Source organism: Ambystoma mexicanum, chromosome 4p (genome assembly GCF_040938575.1).
Source record: "Ambystoma mexicanum isolate Mex_15411 chromosome 4p, UKY_AmexF1_1, whole genome shotgun sequence".
Lineage (NCBI taxonomy): Eukaryota > Metazoa > Chordata > Amphibia > Caudata > Ambystomatidae > Ambystoma > Ambystoma mexicanum.
The window spans coordinates 745712460-745737060 of record NC_090927.1 but is presented as its reverse complement, the minus strand read 5'-3'; the positions used below and the strand labels follow the sequence as shown (position 1 = coordinate 745737060).

General features: G+C 43.2%; 1 protein-coding gene across 1 annotated transcript in view; it reads right to left on the bottom strand.

The window, feature by feature from the left end:
* Window positions 1-21780, bottom strand: part of BCKDHB (branched chain keto acid dehydrogenase E1 subunit beta) — a 1205043-nt gene extending 1183263 nt beyond the window's left edge. Inside the window, exon 1 of the mRNA XM_069606308.1 lies at window positions 21416-21780. Coding sequence (XP_069462409.1) covers window positions 21416-21548 — 133 coding nt within the window. The 5' untranslated portion in view covers window positions 21549-21780. The remainder of the gene's footprint in view (window positions 1-21415) is intronic.
* Between the last annotated feature and the right edge of the window lie 2821 nt (window positions 21781-24601).

Here is a 24601-nt window from a genome sequence, read left to right as displayed (position 1 = left end):
TCTTGCCAGCAGTCCCTGAAAAGCTCCCAAACAGGCCAGGCAGAGAGATTCTTGGCATTAATGGGCCTGAAGCGATATGTCCATCCTCCAGTGAAGCCTTCTGCCCGCCTGCTCTGGCACTCGTCAAGTTAAGCCATCCGCAAATGCATGATGGCATTTTCCAGAACGCTCTGGCTTTACAAATCTCTACCTTGTTGACGGCTCCCATGGGCCCTCGGCCAGAGTGATCCACTGCAACCCAAAGAGGAAAAGCTTTTCCTTTTCTCAGGAAAGCAGCAAAAACAACTAAATAGCTTTTCTTTGGCTTCAGAAAATTCCATAACGTTATCAAGTACCAGCCGGAACCTGGCTCATTCTAGCCACCTTTGCGTGCATCCTCTTTCCAACGTATCTTTGGAGCAATGCAGATTAACATAAGCAATAGGCAGCAGTGAAAATATCTTTACCAGCAGAATAATACAAGGCAGCTTCCACTAAGGCCTGGAGCAAATGTCCACGATGGCTCTGGGTCAACACAAAGAATTGTCCCGACGGGAAAGTTAATCTAAGCAGGAAAGGATTTCCTATAACTTGTATGGTGCTGGGTATTCAAGGATACCTCAAAAATCGATGCCTACAGCTATTCTAGTAAAGATTTAGAATGTTTATCTTTGTAAGAAACAAATCACTACCAAAAGGCATATTAATGTTTTTTCTTTGCACCAAGCAGCATTGAATATTCTGCATCTATTTTGGCAAAGCAGATCGATAAAAAAAAAGTTTTTTTAAAAAAAAAAAAGAGTTCATTTTACATAACACAATACGGTGTCCCAATGTGTGGGAAAGTCTACTCAGACATACAAGTTATTGACATTACATGCATAAGATTAAACAACAGAAAACATGCTTGTATGTGCACCTAGTCGTCTCTGGAACCTGCTAGATACAGGAAATCATTTATCTAACTAGTTCCAACATGCTATTGTTAAGAAACCCGCCACAAAGGTCAACTTTCAGGTTCAAGGGTCTACGTAGAGCGCAGTACTTGTGAACTAGTACTGGGTAGCCACAACTGTGTGTGCCTACAGAGATCACACGTGGCTTATACATTACGGAAGTGTTCTCCACGTTATTCTGCCTTTCTCAGGACCAAAAAGATTGTTATACCGACCCCCACCCCAGTAAAGGTAAAGTCTCCCTCTGGGAGGTAGAAGAGGCTTGTGCGCTGCTCCCCTCGAGAGTATATCAGGAGGCAGTTCACTGCAGAGCGATAATCATGGAGCAGAGCCATCTGTACTGCGGTCCGAATAAGCCATCAAGTTTGGGCTAGTCCCGCTCTGTCTTTCCGCTGTGGTACTTCAGTGGGCATCAACAGTCTGTATGCATACCCCCGCGGCTCACCAATGATTGGGAGTAAGTCGGAATCAGTGTGCCCGGTAGCTTGGAGGGGGGGGTCAGTGCTAATTGCCTTCCTATGTGCACAGCCAACATCAAGTTGCTGAAATAAATGTCGGCAGGTATTTGCATGTAATCGCTGGGGCGTCCCGATCGGAAGCTACGTTACTGTCTCCACAGCAGTCTGTGTTTGTGACTGCGAGTGGCTTTGGATGCACTGCACACAGGTGCCATGTTTTAGTCAAAAGCATTACAAGAGGCGAGAGAAGTGGGGTCGGGAGTGGGAACAGATGAGAGAGGACAGGGTGTCCAGAGTTTGAGGAAAGGTGGGCAGCCAGTGCTGAGCAGAAGGCCTGGGATGGAGGAGGAGAGGAGAGGAGACTGCAGTAGGATTGGAAAGTTCCTTGCAGATTTTAAAGAGTTCAGGTGTGCTATTGGTGGCTCCAGAGATGCAGGCTTGGACATGAACTCTCTTCTTGGAGCAGAGAGATGGCATTACCTTTGGAGTAGTCTGCAGGCCAGTTTGTCCGAGGAGGAGTTAGATGCCTCTCACTTCCGCTCTGCAGCTTTGCACTTGTGTTTCAAAGCGGCCAAGTCAGTCATACCAAGTGTTGCATTTTGAGGCAGGCTTCATGCGGATCCTCAGGATGGGGGCAAGGATGTCCAGGGTATTTGAGATAGAGAGATTGAGGTTAGCGAGAACAGAGTCAGAAGGAGAGTCTAATGAGGGGGGGTTGAAAGGGGGGGGGGGTGAAGGAAGAGGTGAATGCAGTGACTGACAAACGCTTAATCGGTCGAATGATGGCGAAAGAGTCTGGCAGTGTGGGAGGAGGCATCAGGGGACAGTGGAGGTCAAGGTGAGAAGAGAGGAGAGAGTGGTCAGACCAGGAGAGCGGGTCAGTGAGAGGGATGTCTGATGAGAGCATCCAAGGTGTGTCCGGCAGAGTGAGTTGGTCCAGAGGGAAGAATGGTGAGGGAAAAAGTGTTGCAGAGGTCGTGAAGCTGCATCAGGATAGCCGAGATGGATGTTGAAGTACCCCAGGAAGATACGTTTGGGGGAGGAGGCAAGAAGAGAGGACAAGTCGGCCCATTCTGAGACTAAGAGGGAGGACGATCCGGGGGATCTGTAGATGGTAGCAAGAGTAAGAGAGAAGGTAAGTTAAACAGACAGCCTGCAGACTAGGTTCTCAAAAGATGAGCAGGTTTGAGTGGGAGTGATGGATGCAGGAACCCGATGAGGAAGACCACAGCCGCTCTACCACCAGACCGGGAGGTCCTGGACAGGATCTTGTAGCCCTCAGGGAGAAGAGTGTCAAAAGCAGTGATGGAGCTGGACTTGAACCACGTCTCAGTGAGAGCAAAGACGTCAAGGAGGGGACAGATGTCAGAGGAGTGTTTGATAGAGCGAGAATTGAGGGTAGCTAAGTGAAGCTGGTTGCCCCTTTCAAAGATTTGCGAAGGGGGCACGAGGGTGGGGTGCCACCACTGATTGGGGAGGGTAAAGTGGTGATGAGGGAAGGACGGGTGGAAGGAGAGAAGGAAGACGCATGTCAAGAAGGAGGAGGTTGGACTCAGAGCCCTGGGCCATGATCGTGCCATTATGATAGACAATAATTGTGCATTTGGAAGATACGAAGTGAGCGAAGAGCACTTCCCATCTGGTGCTGGTAGTAATGGGTGAGGAGGAGAAAGGGAAGAGGACAGAGTCCATATTTGGGGTCCATAGGTTAGAAGAAGGAACAGCAAAGAGAAGGTCAGGGATAGTCTTTTTGGAGGAAGCATTGATGTGGGTGTGTGCGATGGGCAGACCATGGCTGGAACTCAGGAGTGCCTTTTTTAGTTTCTTCCTTCCAGGCTTTGTGAGATGGCGAAGCAGTTAAAAAAAGATAGAGGTGACAGGGAGCACCACAGGGGCAGAGACAAGGGGGGGGGAGGGGTGTTAGCAGGATAGAGGGTCAGAAGCACTATGCAGCAACAGAATCACACCAGGCAGCCAAGCAGACAGAATCAGCGAGCACGCTGGAAATGCCCAGATTCACAGATCATTAACAAATTGATAATCATACCGGAGTTCGATTTTAGCCAGAAAGCATTTGAAAGCAATCCAAAATGGTGGCTGCACGTTTGGAAGCACAACAGGGAATAGAAAGAGTTATACGTTAATGGTTTTCTTTTTTCTTTTAAAACAGGGTATTAAGAGAGCAGAAGAGAAGCAATCAGTATGGAGGCACATTACATTGCATAATAATGTTGGTGCAGACATTAGAGGTTACAGATTAGGCAGGTAAGAAAAGGAGCTGGCAGCAATTTGTGCAGTCAGTGTTAAAGGAAGGTGGGTGGACCAATGCCATCCATAATTGCTTGCCAGGGCAATGGAAGACAAGAGTTGGTTGTGATCAGAGCATGCAGGGGACCAAATCTGTATGAATCCCTTGGGAGTGATGCCTAGTAGCTGCAGGGAGAGGTGCTCCCTCCGGTTCCAGACAGGGGCCTAGTGGGAGGGCCTTTGTAGGGGTGCCAGCTCAAGCCCGCCAGCGCCCCGATTGGCCTATGGTAGGCCCAGGTGGCCAATCGCAAACAGTGCAAGGCAGGCTGGCGAGGCAGTAGAGGATTCAGGATAGCACCATCCATATTGTAGCAATGCTGCCTCAGTGGGATCAGCTGCACAAGCGTGCTCAGTGATGATAGTGCAGTAAAAATGCACAGAAATACACCATCAGGGCATACATCACAACAAATATCAAGCAGGCCCCAACTAAGTTCCAACAGTAAGGGCATGTTGTGGAAGGAAACACGTTGGGTTTTTGTAAAAATCATATACTATGTCATAAAAGGCCAGATGTATTGTTTGTCCAAAGCAGACTGCAAGCTTTCACTGCTAGAGGGAGCTGTTGCCTTACGCATACAATGAGAATTCAAGTTGCGCAGTAGACTGCCTGCATCGCCTATTCACCACTAGAGGGAGCTGTTGCCTTATGCATACAATAAGACTTTGAATTCATCTTCCAGGTGAACAAAATGTGTACTCCAACAATGATAACAATTAGCTGCAGAAAACGCCCAAGACAGGGACACCACACTTCAAGAAGAGAATCATGCTGCACATGATTTGTATTACTCCGACATCTCTCAACATTTTATGTTCGAGTCCAAACCCCGTAAGTGGAATCCAAGACAATGAGGAGCAGATGCAACAATTGGCCATATGTACTATGTTGAACTTTCAACAGATTCTGAGAGATTTTCTTTGAAGTTCCTATTCCGCCAAGTAAAAGGAGCAAGATCCTTTACAAATAAATGTTTTTCTAGTAACAGAAATTACGTTAATATACATCACATCATATATTTACACTTTGAAAATGTTTTCCTTTATGCACATTAGCATGTGTACACATGCTTTTGAACTAGTACTTTTATATTTGATCAGGAACACTAATTGGTCAAGGCAACTCAATAAGCTTGTTAGCCTTATACTATGGGTATCTATGTGCAACAATTGTGTGTTTTTGGAGTGTGTAAATTAGTATTTTTTGAAAATGGTATTGTATGGGAACAAATGAAGTGTATGAATCATGAAGACATGCAAACATTTGGTTTGATGTGTTGTTTTAAATAATGATTGCACTGTATAATGAACTGTTATGAAATATTGTTGCTCCAGCACTTGTAACATGTGTTTACATTGCATTTTGGCATGAACTTGGAAAAATATGGCGAGCAGGAATAATTGAATAAAAGTATTTTTTTAGCCTCTCCACGCTGTAATGTGTGAATGAACTGGTCTTGTTGGTATAAAATTACTTTAGATGTTATCACAGATGTGTTTTACCCTGCTTTTAGCTCTTTTGCGTGGGGCAATAAATATTCTTGAAGAAGAATTAAGTTCAAGGTGGGACTCCTGTAGGGAACTCGCTCATTGCAATTTGTGTTAGGAAACATGTTCCATTATAATCTATGCAGCTCAAGACCTTTGCACAGGGACATCATTTGGGGGTCGCAGTAGGTTTTTTGGCCAGATACCGTAGAGACATCTGGTATTTTATATATTCTTTTGTATTTTTTTTCCTTGTTTTACTCTTGCAAACATTACAGAACCTTCTCTAAAGCAAGCCTTACGTTCCAAAATAACAATCGCATTTCCCAAAGAAGATAGCCCAACACCATCTCCTTCAAAGTAATGCGCATTGCTTGGAGCAATGTTATCGTGGCTACAAAAAAACATACCAACTCGTAGCATGAATGCACGCATGCCGCGATTGATGATACACCTCCCGATGCTTTGATCTGGACAGAAAACAGAACCGTTATTCCATTGTACGCTCGGGAGTAAAACAGAAAAAATTACTTCGTTGTTGGGAAGATGGTCATGAGTGCTTCAACCAACTGTGCCAAATCTGCGTGAAGTCACGTATCCCAAATGGCAAGCACCGTAGTGCAAAATGACCACATGAGGAGTGGTCATTCTACCCATGTCTCTACAAACTTGCAGAATTGCCGCTGCAGTGGCATCAGTGTCAGCGCTCCACACCACCTCCACTCCTCGCACATCGCAATGGTGTGCCACATGCCTAATCTCGGCATAGTGTTGTAAGCCTTGCACAAAAATGTCTCCAAGCATCAAAACCCTGACCCTCTCCACCTCTGCCATCTTCAGTGTGTGCACCGTCTTTCGACACAAAAGAGTAATGTGAACATCTGATTGGCTGATGCCTACAGTCGCCTTTCCATGCAGGATTTGCTGTAGAAACCCGTATGTGACACGCCCTACCAGCGGACAAGCGGTGCCTACATGCGGCACGTAACTCTTACCCAATCCTTCCACCCTTTCTACAGCTTACAAGAATCAATGGACCTTATTCAGAAAAAGTATTTTGGAAGTGAGAGCCACGTACAAAATGCAACAGTTTTACAACATAGTAGCGACAATTCTGCACATTCCAACCTTTTATTACACACATACAGAAAAGAAATAGTAACATTTAAAAGGTCATCGGCTGAAGTACCAAACCATGTGTGTTGCCGCAGAAGGTTTTACAAAAGAAACACAAAAAATGTGGACATAGCATACAAAATAGAAAACAATGAAGACTATAAATGGTTTGAATTAGCTTTGTACCTTTTAGCTGAAAACAAATATGAAACTGAATGCCTAATATGTTGCAGTTACTGTACAGCAAAATTAAACAACCGCACTCCTTCACGTGCTATTACAAATAATTTGGAATTGTTTACATTACCAAAAATCCTGCAACAGCTCAATTAGGTGCTTTGCAATGGTATGCGACTTTCATTCAGAATCATCGACAGTAATTTTGAAGTGCGCAATGTTGATGATGGAGTTAAAATTAGCGATGTTCTTGGTGATTGGTGGATGATTGTGCGACCGCTTAGTTGTGTCCAATGAGGGGCTAGCTTTGGTACCGCTGTAGAAACAAGCATTGTGAATTTCTACGTACAGCTCCATGCATGTCCACATGCATCAGTATAGAGTACAGGTATGTATATTTTAATCAGAGAACATGTGGAAGCCTTACGATTTAATTTAGACAAAATAATGCCGCTAAACGTCCATAGGGAATACTTAACAACGCTCCCCCTTTAAAGTGCAAGATTACCGATACGTCATTCACAAATCGCACGACTGCTTACTGTCTTCCACATAACATGTACATACGTTGCAAGCATCCCTATTTAGGGCAGATCACAATTTTGTGTGTGAAAATGTCAGAGTGGTGTACTCTGTACGGCCTACAGTAATGCTACTTCCAATGTGATCGTATGAGAATACTAAGCGCTCCCGATTGTAGTGGTGACATTTCCTTCTGAGGGTCTCCCGATTTTTCGACATCGTGCTTTTCATTAACAAGTAAAAAATGTTTCCCCATCTAGTACTGTGCCCTATCACTTACAAACCTCTCTCCTATGCATAGTACACTTTGTAAACAACAAGGCATTGCCATACCCTTAAAAGTTTGTTATTTTGAAGGACTTTCAAGTACCATATTGCAAGTACTGTGCAAAGACTGCACAGAGTGAAGTGAAATGTACACGTGCAGTGGGTTGAAATATGAAAGTTCAATGCTCTGACAAAAGAAGCACAAATAATGTCTGCAGTATCATCACTGCTGCAAACACACAAAGTAATTGATTTTGTTTTTTTAATTCGCAGTGAAGACTACTCTCCTGAGAATCAACAGCATCTACACTGCAGACGACTTATCCGAAGAAACTTGGTCATCTTGCACAAAAAAGTAACTACAGTACAACCTTTATATTGTAACTACTCCTTAAAGAGGCTGCATGGATTATTTGTTTATTTTGGGCACCAAAGCAAGCATTGAATTGTAAACCATTCTACCAACAAATATCCATTTATTGAACAAAGAATAAAAGGCAGAATGGCTGACAAATCCCTGTGTGTTTGGTACTCAAATAACATAGGTAATCCTTGGAAGGTTAGATTGTGAAAAGAAGTTGCTGTAGCAAGTTTTTGGCATTTCGGTTAATAATGGTTCTCGTCAGAAGTAGGCCAGTCTGTACTCTCATCTGAAGCACATTGTAGTAGTATACAAACAGTAAAGTAGCCTTACCAAATCATTGTTAGAGTTCACTGTACGTTGACACACCATGACAAAAAGCTTCCCCATCAGACTTATGCACACATACATTGGACAACAGACCAAAGTATATATTTTTTTCTCAACAGACACCAAAGAATGCCTACCAAAAAGCAACTCCGTAGAAAGGAACACAGAATTAGAGCAAATAAAAACAAAAGTGCCCAATGTAAGCATCCACCTGTTGTAGAGTTTGTAGAGAATCTTGGTACAAACCAGCTAATGCAGTTGGATAACAAAATAAAGGAAGTCTCAACTACCGAAACTGTACCTCACAAAACACAGAAATGTCAACAACAAAAAAAAACGGCTGCCAGTACAGCTACAATGTTCCTAATAATCCTGATAGTGTAAGAAGAACCCATAGTAAAAAAAGAATTTTAGCAAAAATGTTTTGTCACAGAGTCCTTCAGAATCTACTAAGAAGAGGACCAAAATCATCCTCACACCTTAAAATGTACCGTAGAAAGTTAATTCTACAAGCACTCTTGGACAGTGCAATCCTTCTCAAAAGGAAGTTGTTCAGGATGAAAGCACTAACAAAACTAAGTACCAAACTACAAAAGAAACTCAGCAATAAACGGAATGTTAGCAAAAATAATTTCTTGCATGTTTGTGGTGGTGAATGGAGTCACACAACAACCACAGAGCCATATTTTAATGAAGAAGCATATAAACAAAATCAAACAAACACAATTGCTTTCCATAGCAGTGGACGAGGGTATGAGAAAATCAATACTACCATCATGGAACAAGAAACACTGCTTAGAAAACTATCTCCTGAAAACTCAGAATTACCCCTCGATTCAGCAGAACCACACCGTCCAGTAAACAAATGGCCGTGCACATTAATGTGTGCCATTCCAAACAAAGCTTTCAAATCTTTACGTCAGTTCCTCAATCAATATGTAAAAGGTAAAGACAAAAGTAAAATGAAAGTGCTGCAAAATATGGATATTTGTGCAGTGCGGAAAGACACAGGACTAAAAAGGACATTCATTAGCCTGCATTTCTGGGCCTATTTGCAAAAGTACCTTCCATGATATCAAAAGAATATCAGTACATCATTCCAATATAAGAAATTTAGTGTATAAAATATACTATGCAAAAAGTCCAGCTTCAGAATTAGGCAATTTAAATACCACTCTTCTGCACGGTACACCCAAATGCTTACAAGAATCAATGGACCTTATTCAGAAAAAGTATTTTGGAAGTGAGAGCCACGTACAAAATGCAACAGTTTTACAACATAGTAGCGACAATTCTGCACATTCCAACCTTTTATTACACACATACAGAAAAGAAATAGTAACATTTAAAAGGTCATCGGCTGAAGTACCAAACCATGTGTGTTGCCGCAGAAGGTTTTACAAAAGAAACACAAAAAATGTGGACATAGCATACAAAATAGAAAACAATGAAGACTATAAATGGTTTGAATTAGCTTTGTACCTTTTAGCTGAAAACAAATATGAAACTGAATGCCTAATATGTTGCAGTTACTGTACAGCAAAATTAAACAACCGCACTCCTTCACGTGCTATTACAAATAATTTGGAATTGTTTACATTACCAAAAATCCTGCAACAGCTCAATTTGTATGAGAGCATAATAATTCAAACAGTTCACCCATTTCAAGCAATTATACGCCTTCATCCAAAAACAGCAAAATTACCTTTCCCTGAATTGGTGAAAGGCATTTGTGGCAAAGTAGTTTACTTGCCATTAGATCTAACGGAAAATGTACACACTCTAGGAGTGGAACGTTCAATAGAGCATTCTTTAATAGTCTTGGTAAATGGAGTACCAACAAAGGACAAAAAAATTTGGCAACCATTAGTTGACTTACACAAAGTTAGACAAGCATTGCAATATCTAAAAGACAATAATGAGTACTACAAGGAAATAAATATTGATGAAAGCTTAAGGGAAACAACTGAAATAATTCAAGAGCCATCAGAAACTGGACAATTCGAACTTCTGGATCCAGCTACAGTATCCACTCTTTTGGACCATTACACAATTCATCCATTGCATTCCAATGAAAGCATAGAGGATGCACTAGAAACTTACCAAATGCGACAAACCAAAGGGTCACCAATGAGTATTTGGGAAAAAAGTACAGAAGCATGTGCTTTTCCACTGCCATTTCCTAATGGCAAAGGTGGAAGATACAATGATGGACCCGTTGCTGCCTAGTTACTTCACTGGCAAGAGTCCGACAGGTAAGTATAATGAGTCTTTTGAACAGTTCTCTAACTTCGTTCCTTTCCTTCCTTAGATGATGGCCGGCGTCCGGGGATGGCTGCGTGCTGCTGAGAGGAGTAGCGCTGAAGGTGAGCGAGAGCGCGATGCACGATGCACCCCTTTCGTATTTGCATTGAACTGAGTTCTTTTTCTGTATCTTTTAGGTGCCGCACTGTTTTCAGCGTGGATGCCGGTTATGAAGAACAAATGCGGTGGGTAAGCGTGGTATGCGGCCCCTCTAGATGTTTCCACGCTAACCTGGAGTGTCTTTTCCCTCTTGCAAATGGATGAGAAATTCCGGAGACAGAGTTCCCCCAGAGTGGCTGGGATTCAGTAAGCGGTTGAAAGTCATACAGTATTTAAAAAATAAGCAAAGATTTGCAGATTGCTTACTAATGCTTTTTTTCTGTTCTTTTCCCCTCTTTTCCTTAGGAAGCGGCGTGCCGGGATGGGAATGACACCGACGAAGATGCCCGCAGAACAGAAGGAGCGATGACTGATGGGCAGAAGCGCCGCAAGGTAAGGCTGTTCCTAGCGGTGTTCTTGTTCTTGCAGGAGCTGAGCGCAGAAGAAAGATGCATGCCTACTGGAGACCGATCCAAACACCGAGTGTCACGCTGTAGGTGCAGAAAATGCAAAGCATGTTTCCCAGCCTGGGTGTGGCTTAAATAGTCTCTGGGTATCCCAGGTGCCTCTGGGCTGAACCACACCCAAAAGACTAGACTGCACGTGCAGTTCTGCGAACCGAAATATGTGGGGGCATCTATCTTGTCCCCATCAATACACTACAAGTCCAATCCCCAATGTTATCCTATGGGAGTGAGTGAGTCTGGTGCCACAAGCGCCAAGTCTGACTCCAAGTGGGTCTTTGGAAGGATGGAGAGGCCCTTGGGGGCCATGTAGGTGATTGTGGCCTGGCTCCAGCCTGACATCTTGGAGGGCTGGGGACATGAGGGGTAGGAATCATGACACCCACTCAGATTGGGGCCTCAGAATGCCGCTCATTACGAATGTATTGGCAAGATCCCAGATTTAGACAAAATGTGGCATACATATTCCACCTACTCTATGAAAGTGAATTAGCAACACTGTTATGGAGTTGCACACATTCTTAAATCTGGAACGCACATTCAAAATATGTCAGCTACGCAGTTAATACAAAAAGTACAAGAAAAAGATGAGGTTTTACAATCAAGTATAATAAAATACTGGTTCAGACAGGCACGGAGACGTGCGTTGCATGATCAGAAACCTTGGACCACCAACTTGGTTTGTTACGCTAACTTGTGCAGAATATGCATGGGAAGATTTACATGAGTTCCTACGCATAGCAAAGAGCAACAAAAACAGATATATTAACACCTGGAGAACTTTGCTCTCTAGATCCAGTTAATATCTCAAGATATTTCCACCATCGCTTCATTGCTATGCTACACTTTATTTGCAATAAAACTGTTCCTCCCCTTGGAGAAGTGCAACACTTCTTTTGGAGAAAAGAATATCAAGCGAGAGGAGCACCACATATTCACATGCTGTTACGGATCAAAGGTGCACCGAAATTTGGGCACGACAGTGATACCACTGTTTTGCAGTTTATCCAAAAATATGTCACATGTGAAATCCCTTCACAACAGACACATAATGAGCTGCATGAGCAGATTTTACAATTTCAAAGACACAAATGTGGCAAATATTGTCGCCGCAAATACAAAAACAAAGATAAATACTACACCAAATGCTGCTTTGGGTTTCCCTAGACCAGTTACAGAAACAGGTGAAGTAAACAACTTCATGTCTTCAGTTCGACATAGTGTTAAAGGTAAATCACCTAAAAACACGTATTACATAAAATGAACGGAAGAATCACAATATATCAATGATTACAATGCAATCATTGCCCTATTATGGAATGCAAACATAGATGTGCAGTACATTGCAGACAATTCAACTGCTGTTGCACGATAGGTTACAGCCTACATAACAAAAGCAGAAAAAACAAGAGCTTCAAGACCTCTGGGATGACCTAGCATCAGACAAAACATCACAGAAATTGTACAGCCTAGGCATAAAAATGGTCTCTCAGAGAATGTGGGGCCTATGAAGCAGCAGATCGTTTAACCAGCACTGCTTTGTATAGAAAATCAGACAACATAGTATGGCTCAGTCTTGGTCCTGCAAAATCTAGAAAAAAGTGCTGAAATCATATGAGGACATAGAAACAATTGCCAGAAATTATCCCAACATCCAAGACATTCTAAAACACAAATTTACTGGACACATTATCCGAACAGGAGTACCACTCTGGAAATCATATGTCTATACCACATAGCTCAAAACTTTGCATACAAAAATAATGTAAAACCCAATGAAAGCAAACGTAGATATAGAGTGACCGATTGTGAAGGGAGCTTAGTCAAACTTAACAAACGAAGCTTAATTAATCGTGTGAAATTGTCATTAAAAACTCCTCAACAGAAAGAAGTATATTACATGTCTCTGTTACAACTTTTCAAACCATGGAGAAAAGAGGAAGACATACTAGATAATAATGAGTGCTATGAAGATGCTTTTAAAGCAAATGAAAGCACTATCACCGATGTGAACTTTACGCAGTACAAAACCATGTTGCACAATGAGCAGCAACAGGAAGAAGAACTTCAGGCCCAACTAGATAAAGACTCTACCGACAGTAGTCAACCTTCTGTAACAGGAACTCAAGAACCATTAGGACAGCCACTAATAGCAAATGAGGCTGAAGTAGCTATGGCAGAAGTAGAAAACACCATGTATCAGTATCAAGAAGATACAAAGGACTTAACTGTACAACAAGCAAAACTTAACAACGATCAGCGCACCATTTTTGAAGACGTAAAAAAACAAATTGTACATGGTGTACAACACGAAAATAAAGAATGTACCTGCCAAAATTACAAACCTATACTGTTGTATGTCAGTGGTGAAGCTGGATCAGGGAAAACATTCTTAATCAAAATCAGCAGGTTCCTTCAACAATTGACAAACAACAAACTGTCAGCTGTTCTCACGGCCCCCACAGGTTTAGCTGCCTACAACATAGGCGGTGTCACTTTACACCGATTACTACTCCTGCCAGTAGAACACCAAAACAAATTAGACTATTACAAACTTTCTGCAGAAGCTGCAATGGAATTATGTAGAGTATTGAAACAAATGAAAATGCCACTAATAAATGAAGTGAGCATGGTCTCCAATCTAATGCTGGATTTGATTAATCTCAGATTGCAAGAAGTACTTAATGTGTTTCCCTGAAAAGAGTTCTTCGTTATTATCGTTTTCGGAGATCTTCTACAATTCACACCAGTGAAAGGTGAACGGATTTATAACACTTTAGGCCACAAACTGTGCCGGAAACCTGTTGGTAGCAAAGGTAATGTTAACCGTTGGCAACATTTCCAATACAGAGAATTAACTGAGAACATGCAGCAATCTGCAGATCTCACTTATGCTAACATCTTTAAAAGTATTAGAGTTGGTGTATTATCGCAAGAAGCACAAGTTGTATTGAAAAACCGGCATATACATGCACTTTATGGCGATAATGCATGTGCAACAGATGTTATGGAACAAATAGTGCACAAAAATGTCAATTGTATGGCCTTAATGCCAACTCTTGCAAGCTGTTTCAAATTCAATTAAACAATGTTAAAGAAAGTAATGTAAGAAATAATAGAAATTAGCACCACAGACAAACTAGACGTACATGGTATGACAGTACCCATGTGTGAGCAAGCCACAACAAGACTAAATAGTTTAGAACATTCAATCTCCAACACAGCTGGGTTGGAAAAAATATTGAAAATGCTTAAACATAACCTTGATGTAGAGCAAGGGCTAGTTAATGGAGCACTGGGCACAGTTGTTGGCTTTCAATCATACCCACGTGATAGTAACATTCAGTTTGTCAATATTCGTTTTGATAAAGTTTCAGAAGTGAAAAGGATAGGGCGCTCAATTGCTCGATTCCTTCTCTTCAAAGACATGTATGTATGTAGAGAGCAATTTTCTCCAACTCTTGCATATGCAGTTACTATTCATAAATCCCAAGGTCTTACCCTAGAGAAAGCATTGATAGATATAGGAAACACAGTGTTTAAGGAAGGCATGAGCTATGTAGCATTATCACGCTTACGTACACTTGACGGTCTAGTGCTAATAAACTTTGATTCAAGTAAAGTCAAAGCTGATATTCCTTGCATTCTAGAATACAATAGATGGCTATCACTGCACACCCCTCATCTGAAACAATACCCTGTTCCAGATAAAGTGAAACATGGTAAAAGAAAAATAAATTAAACAGAAATGCAACAGAATCCAACAGCAAATTCCGCAAAGAAAAGAAGCAAAGCTAAAGTTTCATCAATTGCCGCAAACAGAAGAACCTATTAGGGAATGTAAACCAGGGACGTCGGCAAAGAAGCAACAGAAAAACCGAAAAATGCACTTAAATACAGATCTTGCTGGTCCATTCAAATTTGCAAATGAGTGGGGTAAGTTGCTATGCAAATGTAGCAATGAATATTCTATTTCAATTGCCACCAATTGTTAACAATATTTACCTACACAATACAGACCAATTGTGTTTGCAAATGTTAGTGCTGCATAGAAACGCAACAAGCAATCCTGACAACACATACAGTGTTCATGGAGTAAGGCAACAATTGGACGACTGTGCTGGAATGGTGAGATTCACTATGAACTCACAAGAAGATCCACAAGAATATCTAATTTACATACTATTAGCATTGGAAAACAAAAGCATACCTGTAAATGAAATCTTCCAAATGTCATACATGTGGAAACATACATGCACTCTCTGTAGCAAAGCGATACAGGAAGAAATCCCAAATAAGCGATTTGTGTAGGTTTCCATACCAAATAGTGAGAGCATTCCATTTCAGCAACTTGTACAAAATGCAAACCATGGCAGATTATGTAGTATTTGTAATTCAGACAATCGCTCCACCTTACTGATACAATCACATAGTGCCTACATAATATTTATGCTTCTACGTTATAATGCAGATGGCACCAAAAACAACTGCAAACTGACTGGATTCACACACGGTCAAGTGTCACTTGGAAAGAAAACCTTTACAACAGTAGGAATAATCTACCATGCAGGAGCTACAACCAATGCAGGTCACTACACTGCATACATTAAAAAGAATTCTGGATGGTTTGAATGTAATGATAGCACCATTACTCTAAAGCAGAGATTGCCAGCTAACCTAACAAATGCGTATTTAATGTTCTTGAAGCCAAAATTTACGAAATAACGTGTCCTTCAAGATTGTCAACAAATTATGTGAAAGACTACAAACAGTTAGAATACACCCCCAGGTATCGAACTACCCAACAGGATGGAAGAATGACACAAATAAATGATTATCACAGATAGCTGGAAACAAATGCACAGGTAGAATACGCCTATAGGTATCTAACTGTTAAAAATCGGCAGGAAGGCAACAAACAAAACATTAATGGGAAAGATAAAGGAAATAGGATATAACAACGTCACAAATGAATGAGTATCACAAATCTGTAGGAACAAATGCACAGTTAGAATACGCCTACAGGTATCTAACTGTTAAAAATGGGCAGGAAGGCAACAAACAGAACATTGATCAGAAAGATGAAGAAAACACTGAAAGGAAAAAAGGAAGTAGTTAGTACCATAGGAAATTAAGTTTTTTTTTAATCCGACAAGGATTTTTTTCCCCAGTCCCAAGGATTAGAAAAGCAAACACAGAAACTGAGCGCAATGCACAGTACACTGGTTTGTAAACTAAATATGAGGGTCAATATAGTAAATTTTTAAAAAAATGCAAACACTAACACACCTTTTTCTTTCATCACAGAAATGGAAAAAGTGATACTTCCGCCAAGTACGATAGCCAATTAATAAAATGTATGTGGATTCTGAACAAAGTAAGGAGTAAGTATATTGGGAGGCATTTTCTACACATGGGACTCTACACGTCTAATCTATGGTACTAATGTGCTGCAGTGCCTGTAGGCTGCCCTTCCATCTTTGATGAGTAACCTACCACCTACGCCTTACAACCAAGGTACAAGGAGTATAGTTCCTATCCACAGCCATCGCTGCATATGAAAACGATGGTCCTTGTAAATTAGCTGCTTACAAATTTACTCTTCGGACCATCGTCTGCAGCCATGAAGTTAAGACACTAGGGCATCAACACAACTAGCGCATTCACCACACCCATATTGACTTGTAACTCCACTGCTTACGACTTCAGTCTTGCGTGCATGGGCTTTAGCCATGCACACAAGAGTGCAGGGTCACCCCACAACCACCTCAGTGATGTGTGGTAGTGGGGGTTATTCTATAGGTGTGTTATCCTTTAGTACCTCTCCCCAGAGGCTTCCCTCCTAGCTGCATGTCTGTAGATCTTACATGGGATGGGTGTGCAGTGTCTTCCACGTCTAATACTTACCACTTTGTTCTTGGGTGCATGGCCCTTCGGCCATGCACCCAAGACTGCATGCACTCCCCACAACTTGCCGATCAAAACGCAACACTACAGGTGTTTGCATGGTTGGCAAATGCGGAGGTAGTTGTGGCCAGGGCCTACAGTCTTGGAAGTAAGGCCTTCGGCCATGCATCCAAGACTCTAGGCCCTGGCCACAACCACCGTAGCATGTGCCACCCATGGCGGCGTACTAATGAATATAATAGCCATTGGAAAAAATAATGCATTCACGGCATGTTGTCAATTTCAATGTTGCCCACCAATACGCGTGTGCTTTCAACAGTTACAAATTTCCTGTCCACTGCATCGACTGAAGTGCTATCATTATTACACCCTAAATTTACTGTGCGTACAAGATGTCCATAGAAATTACATCATGACGACCGACCCCCACAACAAATACATTGATCACCCATGTCTTACTGTCTGAACCTTTCCCAATAATCTGTGACACAGCAAAATAGTTTCATGAAAAAAGCATGAGTACGCTGGTTGTTGCTCCGCTTTCCGCGAATCCAAGATGTCGGGCGCATCCAAACCATCTAACGCAGAACACTTCTCGCAGCAGCCAATGGGCAGAGACGTTGTGTGTCCACGGTCATTACGCCAGCCCCTTAGCCAATCGGGTTCTTGTTCGTCGACCGAACAGGGAAGTGTGACCGCGGAGCGAACATAGATATCACTAATTTTTTCAGACCTACTTTTTGATAATTATAAAGAAAAATACTGCACGGATGGTGACCAAATTTACAAAAGCACGCTTTCTGGACCAAGCCCCTGTACCTGCCGCAGATTTCGTCAAAATCCTTCACCTGTAGCCGTGCGCAAAGTTTTTCCCCCATTCAGTCTATGGGAAAAAAAGAAAAAAAAAAGACGTTTTGGGACTCCCCCCCTATAACTTTCCCTCCCTGGCCCAAACATCTCCAAACTTTGCAAAAAAAATTCAGAGTGACCCATATACTTTTTTTGCAAAGTTTGGTGAGGATTCATCCAGGGGGAGCGGAGTTATAAGCCGCCCAAAAAGTGCTCTTCCTATGGAAACAGCAACTTAACCATAACTACACGGCCACTACTGTGGCCGTGAAATATATATACATATATGTTCTACATAAAAGGCTTAAGCATGTGCTATATAATAACACATTTGGCCTTGGACGTCTGCTTGCATTCTAATTTGGTAATATGGGCCTATACACACTGATACTGTTAGGCAGAATCCTGTGCAGTGCCCTTACGAACCACTACACACAATTAAGACTACAGGTGGCAATACAAGTTTTACCTTTGGTACAAGCCTGTACTATTATGTTAAAGCGGTAGCAGTAGCGGAGCAGCCAGGCTTATCTCAAGAGTATATGAGCAGTAGCAGAGATTACACAAAGGGACCACAATTACTGTGACTCAAGCAAACACTGACTCATGGTTTCAGGTAAAAAATGTAAGTACATTTATTTTTAAACCATTTGTTATAAACACAACACTTCTATTAATTCAAAATTACACGTAAAATACACTACAACCAACCAATTCACTTTGGTACCTCTAACTCAAGGTAAGTACCCTATGTTTTAATGGACCGGTGTTGTGAAACATAAGACGTTACCAGGAATACACTTGCGATCACTTATTGACAGTAATGACAGTTCGGTCTTACTAAAGAAAACCGTTTCCGCGGCAAGAATCGTTACCAGGGCAAAAACACACTTAGCACCTCAGTTAACCAGAGACAGTTGGGGGTAAAAATCATAAGAAATACTTTAGTCAAGGCAGACAGAATCATAGAATAGAACACTAGTTGACCGAAATTCAAGAGTCAATAGGCCGGAGCCACTGTCAAGTGGAAGCGGGTTCCTGTTGTCGAGGATCACACAGTCGGGCAGTTCAAGATTCAACGTTGCCAGGAGTACTTAGATATTGTCATAGAGGAAGCAAAGTTATAAGGAGGGAAAACAAGGGCAAGCCTTGGAGGCAAAGAAAAGGGGTTCACCCTAATTCTTCAAGCAGGACACAGTACCTTATTCAATGAAGAAGCTGGTGCCACGGCAGTTGTTCCTGGTAGTTTCCTGCAGACCCACAGTTCCTGGAGCTTCGGTGAGAAGGACGACGTCTGGAGGGATCTTCACCACACAGGGATGAGGCCGGCAGCAGCGACGATGAATAAAAGTTGCGTTCCTTAAAAACAGGAGAGGCTCTTCAGATGGCTATCCGGACCACTACAGCAGTGTGCAGCGATTTCTACCAAGAAGAGGATCCTCTGGCTGTGGAAGATTAGCTGGTTATCCCCACCAGGCTCAAGGGAGGAAGACTCCGGACTGGATCTTCTCTGGTAGTCTAAGGGTAGATAGCTCAGGACTGCAGCAGGGCTTCACCGGGACGGGGTAGTTGCAGCAGCCGTCTTCTTCTCCGCTTCTCTTCGGTTCCTTGTAGTTCCAGTGGCGACTCAGTCTTCTAGCCCGAGAGACCTGCTTTTTATGCGAAAATACCCCATTCACACAGCCTGGCTGTCAATCACACAGCAGAGGGGTTGTCCAGCCCGGACAACCACCCCAGCCAATCATGGCAAAGTGCGACTTGAGTTTCCTAGGATACCCTGTGCAAGGGGTGACTACACCCCTCCTTCACATTCAGCCCACCTAGACACCCAGGCGCCTGGAGGGCATCTTAGCAGAAGCCTGCCAAGACAGTGAACAAAGGAGGCAAACTTGGTTTGCCGCGCAAAGTAAAACACAAGAAGGACTTTAACAAAAAGAAATAGCGAATAAACCCAACCGGAGCCAAAAGAAAAAGTATTTGGTCAAGAGGGTTTAAGTAAGAGGCTAATATAATACCACATTTATATAGTATAATCGTGGTACAAAAGTTAGGGTAGATACCACTGCCACCAGCCAAGTCTAAATGTTAAAAGAGCGAAACAATGCTCTAGGAGGTACAGATAAAAAGGGCTAAGGATTAACTCTTTCCAGTACTCCATGTAAGATGGGGTGTACTGGATCTGTGGTTAAATGGTTAATGGCAACTTTACCCTTTTCTGGGGGACAGTAGTCAGCCTCAGAAATGGAGTTGGTGGGAAGTCTAAAAGACAACCCTGTGTCACTGCACTGAAAGTGCTGTGTAACACACAAAAGAAGGGGGCTACTGAAGTGGTGTACTCCAGAGTCCACAATCACAAAAACAGATGAAATACACATGGCAAAAGCACAGGTAAGAGTGGGAAAAAGAGGCACTCACTAGGTGAGGGAAATTAGCCATAAAATGAGAATTCTCCCTAACAGATACATAGGGTGATTCTTGTGTGAAATGTATATCACATTACAGTGATATCGTGACTATATTTATCATAGTGTACTTAGGAACAATGCTATGTGATGTCACATCCTGGTTTGTCAAGGGGTGAAAGATTGTGTTCCATTGCTTCATGTGATGTAACTTTGCGGTGGGGTCAAGGATCATGTGATGTCACTTCCACTACCCCAGGCATTTTGGTGACATGACGTTCCTGCCTTTACACTGCCTCCCCAGCATGGATGAGATGACCTGCCCTGAGCGACACCGGAAGAGTCTTCAGATAGTCCAGAACAAGGCCCTGCAGATATCATCAGGAACTTCAATCTTCACAGAGACCTGGACGTCAAGATGGTGGACGAACATTTAGCGAAGCCGAGTAAGAACTTCTGCCAAGGACTGGATCAGAACCCGAACCCTCTGATCAGAAGACTCACTGCCACCAATGCAAACCCCTTCGAACGTTACACAAAGCCCATCACGGTGAAGACCCTGTGAAACCAGCCCTACTGTGATAAGTCCACAGACCAAGAAGAATCCTAACCCATGACTATACACTCAACCCAAGAAGATGGAGTAATGAGGCTCAAGCCTCGGTATCCAAAAATCACTGCTTATGGATACAAATCTATCAGCAAGAAGAAGCGCGCACTGGATTCATTTGTTCAAGTCCTTATAATACAATGATTGTGCGATGAGAGGCCGCTCCAGGAATAAAAACACAGACCCAGTAACTACTTGTGCCCCAAAAATGTATTGACCACTTTTCATTGGAAAGCAAACCACACAGATAAATGCATTATTTTCTGTAAACATTTAGCCGGCAAGTTGAACTAACTGTGGGCAAGGGGACCCGCAAATTTGGGCCTCAAATATTTTAAAGTGGCCACTGGGAGGAACGGAGCAGATTCCCGCAATGAGTGGGAGAACATAGGCGTTTTCATCCCACCGAATGTACTCTACCGATCCCCAAAAATGAAGACGCAAAGTGATAAACATAACAATGGCACTGATGACAGTACTAAACTATGAACGCACAACCAGTTAACCTAAAAACGAATATGTAAGGAACCTAAACCCCTTTGGGGATGCAAGCCACTGACAATTTCCCAAGTAACCCGGAAAACAAATCCATATTTCGTGTCCAAAAGTGACAAAGAGGCAACACAGAAGCAGCATCTGGATAGATCCAAACTAGTAAATAAGAGGGAAACGGTACAATTCTGCAAACAAAATAAACACTCGGCTTTATTGAACATCGTTAACTTGATCAAGGAGGGGGCAGTGCACTGTATGGACTCATAATCCAAGGGGGCCACTGAACTCCGATTCGCACCACACGCTCCCGCTTCTACTGCTCACCGTGCTCCGTGTGTTCAGGGTCGGGCTGGAAGGTGAAGTGTGCAGCATGCCTCCTCTGCACGGCACCCCGGCTTTGAAAGGCATGACTCCCTGATACTGCATACCGACGAACAAGGACTCGAAGAGCCGCCATCCTTGCTGCTACAAGGTTGAAAAACACGTTTTCCGGAGGGTGGTGATGCAGGCTGCTCTATGATTGGATAAAGATGGAGGTCAGCTGTCGATTTGATCATGTGACACTGAGACCTGCTAGTACCATTGGTCGGCTTGAGCACCAACACATCCTTCAGAGGACACGCGCTTGCCGGCTCAGATGTACACAGTAATTTGCCTGTGGTAGCGTCTAGTTCCTAGCCGAGAAACGGACCTTACCAACGCCCGATTACTCATTTTCACGTGACTTTGGGCAAGTTCCCTACCATTGACTTAGCGGCTGACGTCATGGCAGTGACTCCAGGGGGTGGGACAGGAACTGGACTTGTCGAGGTGCGCGAGAAGTAACTGTGGGGTGGTGGTGAATGACTGCGTGAGGGGAAGGTACTTACGAGCACGAAAGAGGAACTTGAAGGGAGCAGTGGAGGTTGGGTCGGGTTTTCGCTTTAGCCATGTAGTACGCCTCGGGCTCTAGTGATTGTGGATTTGAGTGGCTGTTGGTTCCTGCTCAGAGGGATAAGTCGCAGGATGTGTCTAGGAGCACGTCTCCTGTGGCTCGGGTAGGGGTTGGCCATAGTGTCACTGTTTCTTCGAGGTACTCTGTGTTGGAGCATGTGGAAGCGGACCCTCTCTGTTCTGAAGTGGTGGGAGATGTGGGCGGTGGTGTAGTTGGCAGGGGAGCCGACTTATGAATTTCCTGGGGTGTATCCAAATGTAGAAAGTGACATCACCGGCAGTTATATGACCACATTTGCACGTAGTTGCCAACTTGGTGCAATGGGATGGGTCGCAGAACAGTGGAAACATTGGCTAGCTTGTACTGCCTATACTAAAGTCAAGTAAGAAGGAGGTTTCAGCCTTCCAGTTGCATTCCAGTAGGCCATCACTGCCCCTACTCCGCCCCTCTATATTCATCCAGGTTGTAATAGCCCTCAAAAGGCAGAGCAACACAAGTTGGATGGGAAAACAAAATGCCAGCCCATCCTGTGAGTGTGTCAAACCTCAGAGCAAAGAATGTGTGTGTGTGCCTCCTACGTTGGAGCGCAATCTCACTAATTTGGTGCAAATCTCACAAGTGGGAGCATGGGAATCCCCTGCGTGTGTGTGGGCTGCAGACCCCGGATCACATGCTCACTTCTTCAGTGTGAAATTCTGGCCAAGGCTCTTTGGGCAAGCATTAAGCATGGGTCTCGCACCTTTAAACAGTGTGATATATTGAGTGGGCACCTCACTTCTTGGAGCATAGTATCACCTGTTGCTGGTAATCTCACAACTGAATGTACAGTTTCACTCTTGGTCATCTCAGTGAACCCATATATATTAATGGAGTCAGTACTTGTATTTGTTTTATTTGTAACGCGCACCATCAGGCCCGGAAGCATCAGGGCGCAACTTGTGTGGAGTTACATACAGAGCATATAATGTACAGCATTATAAACACAGGGCGAATGTACAAACATAGTAATCAGCGAGTATATCAATATGCATAATTTACAGATCAAATATTTTACATGAGGCATAGAGACAAAGTGTACCACAGGCGATAAGTAGGCTGATGCTCAGTGATGTGCAGAGCATGTTTCAATGCTGATTGAAAAGCCAAGATTTCGTTTTAGACTTGAATATGTTGAAAGAGTCTTCAGATCTGATGGAGATGGGGAGTGCATTCCATAGCTTGGAGGCAAGGACAGAGAAACTTATGCCACCCGCTTTTTGAAGTTTGAACCTAGGGATCGATAAACAGTAGGTCTGGGCGGTTCTTTGAGGCCAGGTAGGCGCATGGCGGGATAGCTGACTGCAGAGGTACGGGGGGGCCTTGTTGGCCAAACATTTGTGCGTGAGGGCAGAGATTTCAGCGAGATTCTCTGTTTGACGGGTAGCCACTGTAGTTTGGTTCTAGATTCAGAGATGTGGTGGTTGCGAGGGATGTGTAAGGCAGCTCTGATAGCGTTATTCTGGGTGATTTGTAATTTATTCAGGTTCTCTTGGCTAGTTCATAAGTAGAGGACGCTGCCATAGTCAATTCTGGACATAATGAGGGTTCTGGCTAGTGTGACACTATTCGGGGTGGTCAGAAAAGGCCTACAGGCTGCGATGAGTTTGCAGGTGTATGCAGAAGCAGATCTGATTGCATTTGTTTGTCGAGATAAGGATAGAGTGGCGTCAAGGTAAAAGCCTAAGGTTTTTGTGTCTTTTGAAACGTGGATGGTATTGCCATCAATGATGAACGACTGGTAGGACGGCTCAAGTTTGCTGAGGCATTGTTTAGTGCCCAGGATGAGGAGCTCTGTCTTGTCGTCATTGAGGCAAAGCTGGTGTTGTGCCATCCAGGCTTGGATGACCAGGTAAACGTCATTCAGGGCCTTGGTGTCAGCTGAGTAGTCTCCAGTAATGGGAATGAGTATCTGGGTGTCGTCAGCGTAATTTGTGTAGGAGACACCCAGATAGTCAAGTACATCAAAGAGAGGTTTAGTAAAAACATTATAGAGTGTGGGTGACACGCAAGAACCCTGAGGGATGCCACAGTGAATTGGGGAAGGATCTGCAGCTGCAGACTGAGAAAAGATCTGCATAGATCTATTACTCAGAAAGGATTTAATCCAGGCCGTGGCTGATGGAGAGAAGTGGGCGGCAGAGTGGAGGTGCCTGCATAAGATTTGGTGATTGACCAGATCGAATGCCGCAGAGAGGTCGAGGAGGAGTAACATGGCTAGTTTACCCTTGTCCTTCAAGACTTCAATTTGTGTTTTGAGATCTATCAGAGCCGTCTCTGTCCTGTGTCTGGGATGGAATCCAGATTGTCTGAGACCTAAAAGATTATTAGATTCCAAATGCTCTTGGATCTGCAGGTATGCTGCACGGTCTAAGATTTTGAGAAGGAATGGGACGGTAGTTATGGGTCTGAAGTTAGTAGGTATGCTTGGGTCTAAGGAAGGTTTTTTTAGCAAAGGGATCACCCATGCGTCCTTAAGGTTGTCGGGGACAATACCTGTTTTAAAGGAGGAGTTTATGAAGGCCTTAATGAATGGGGCC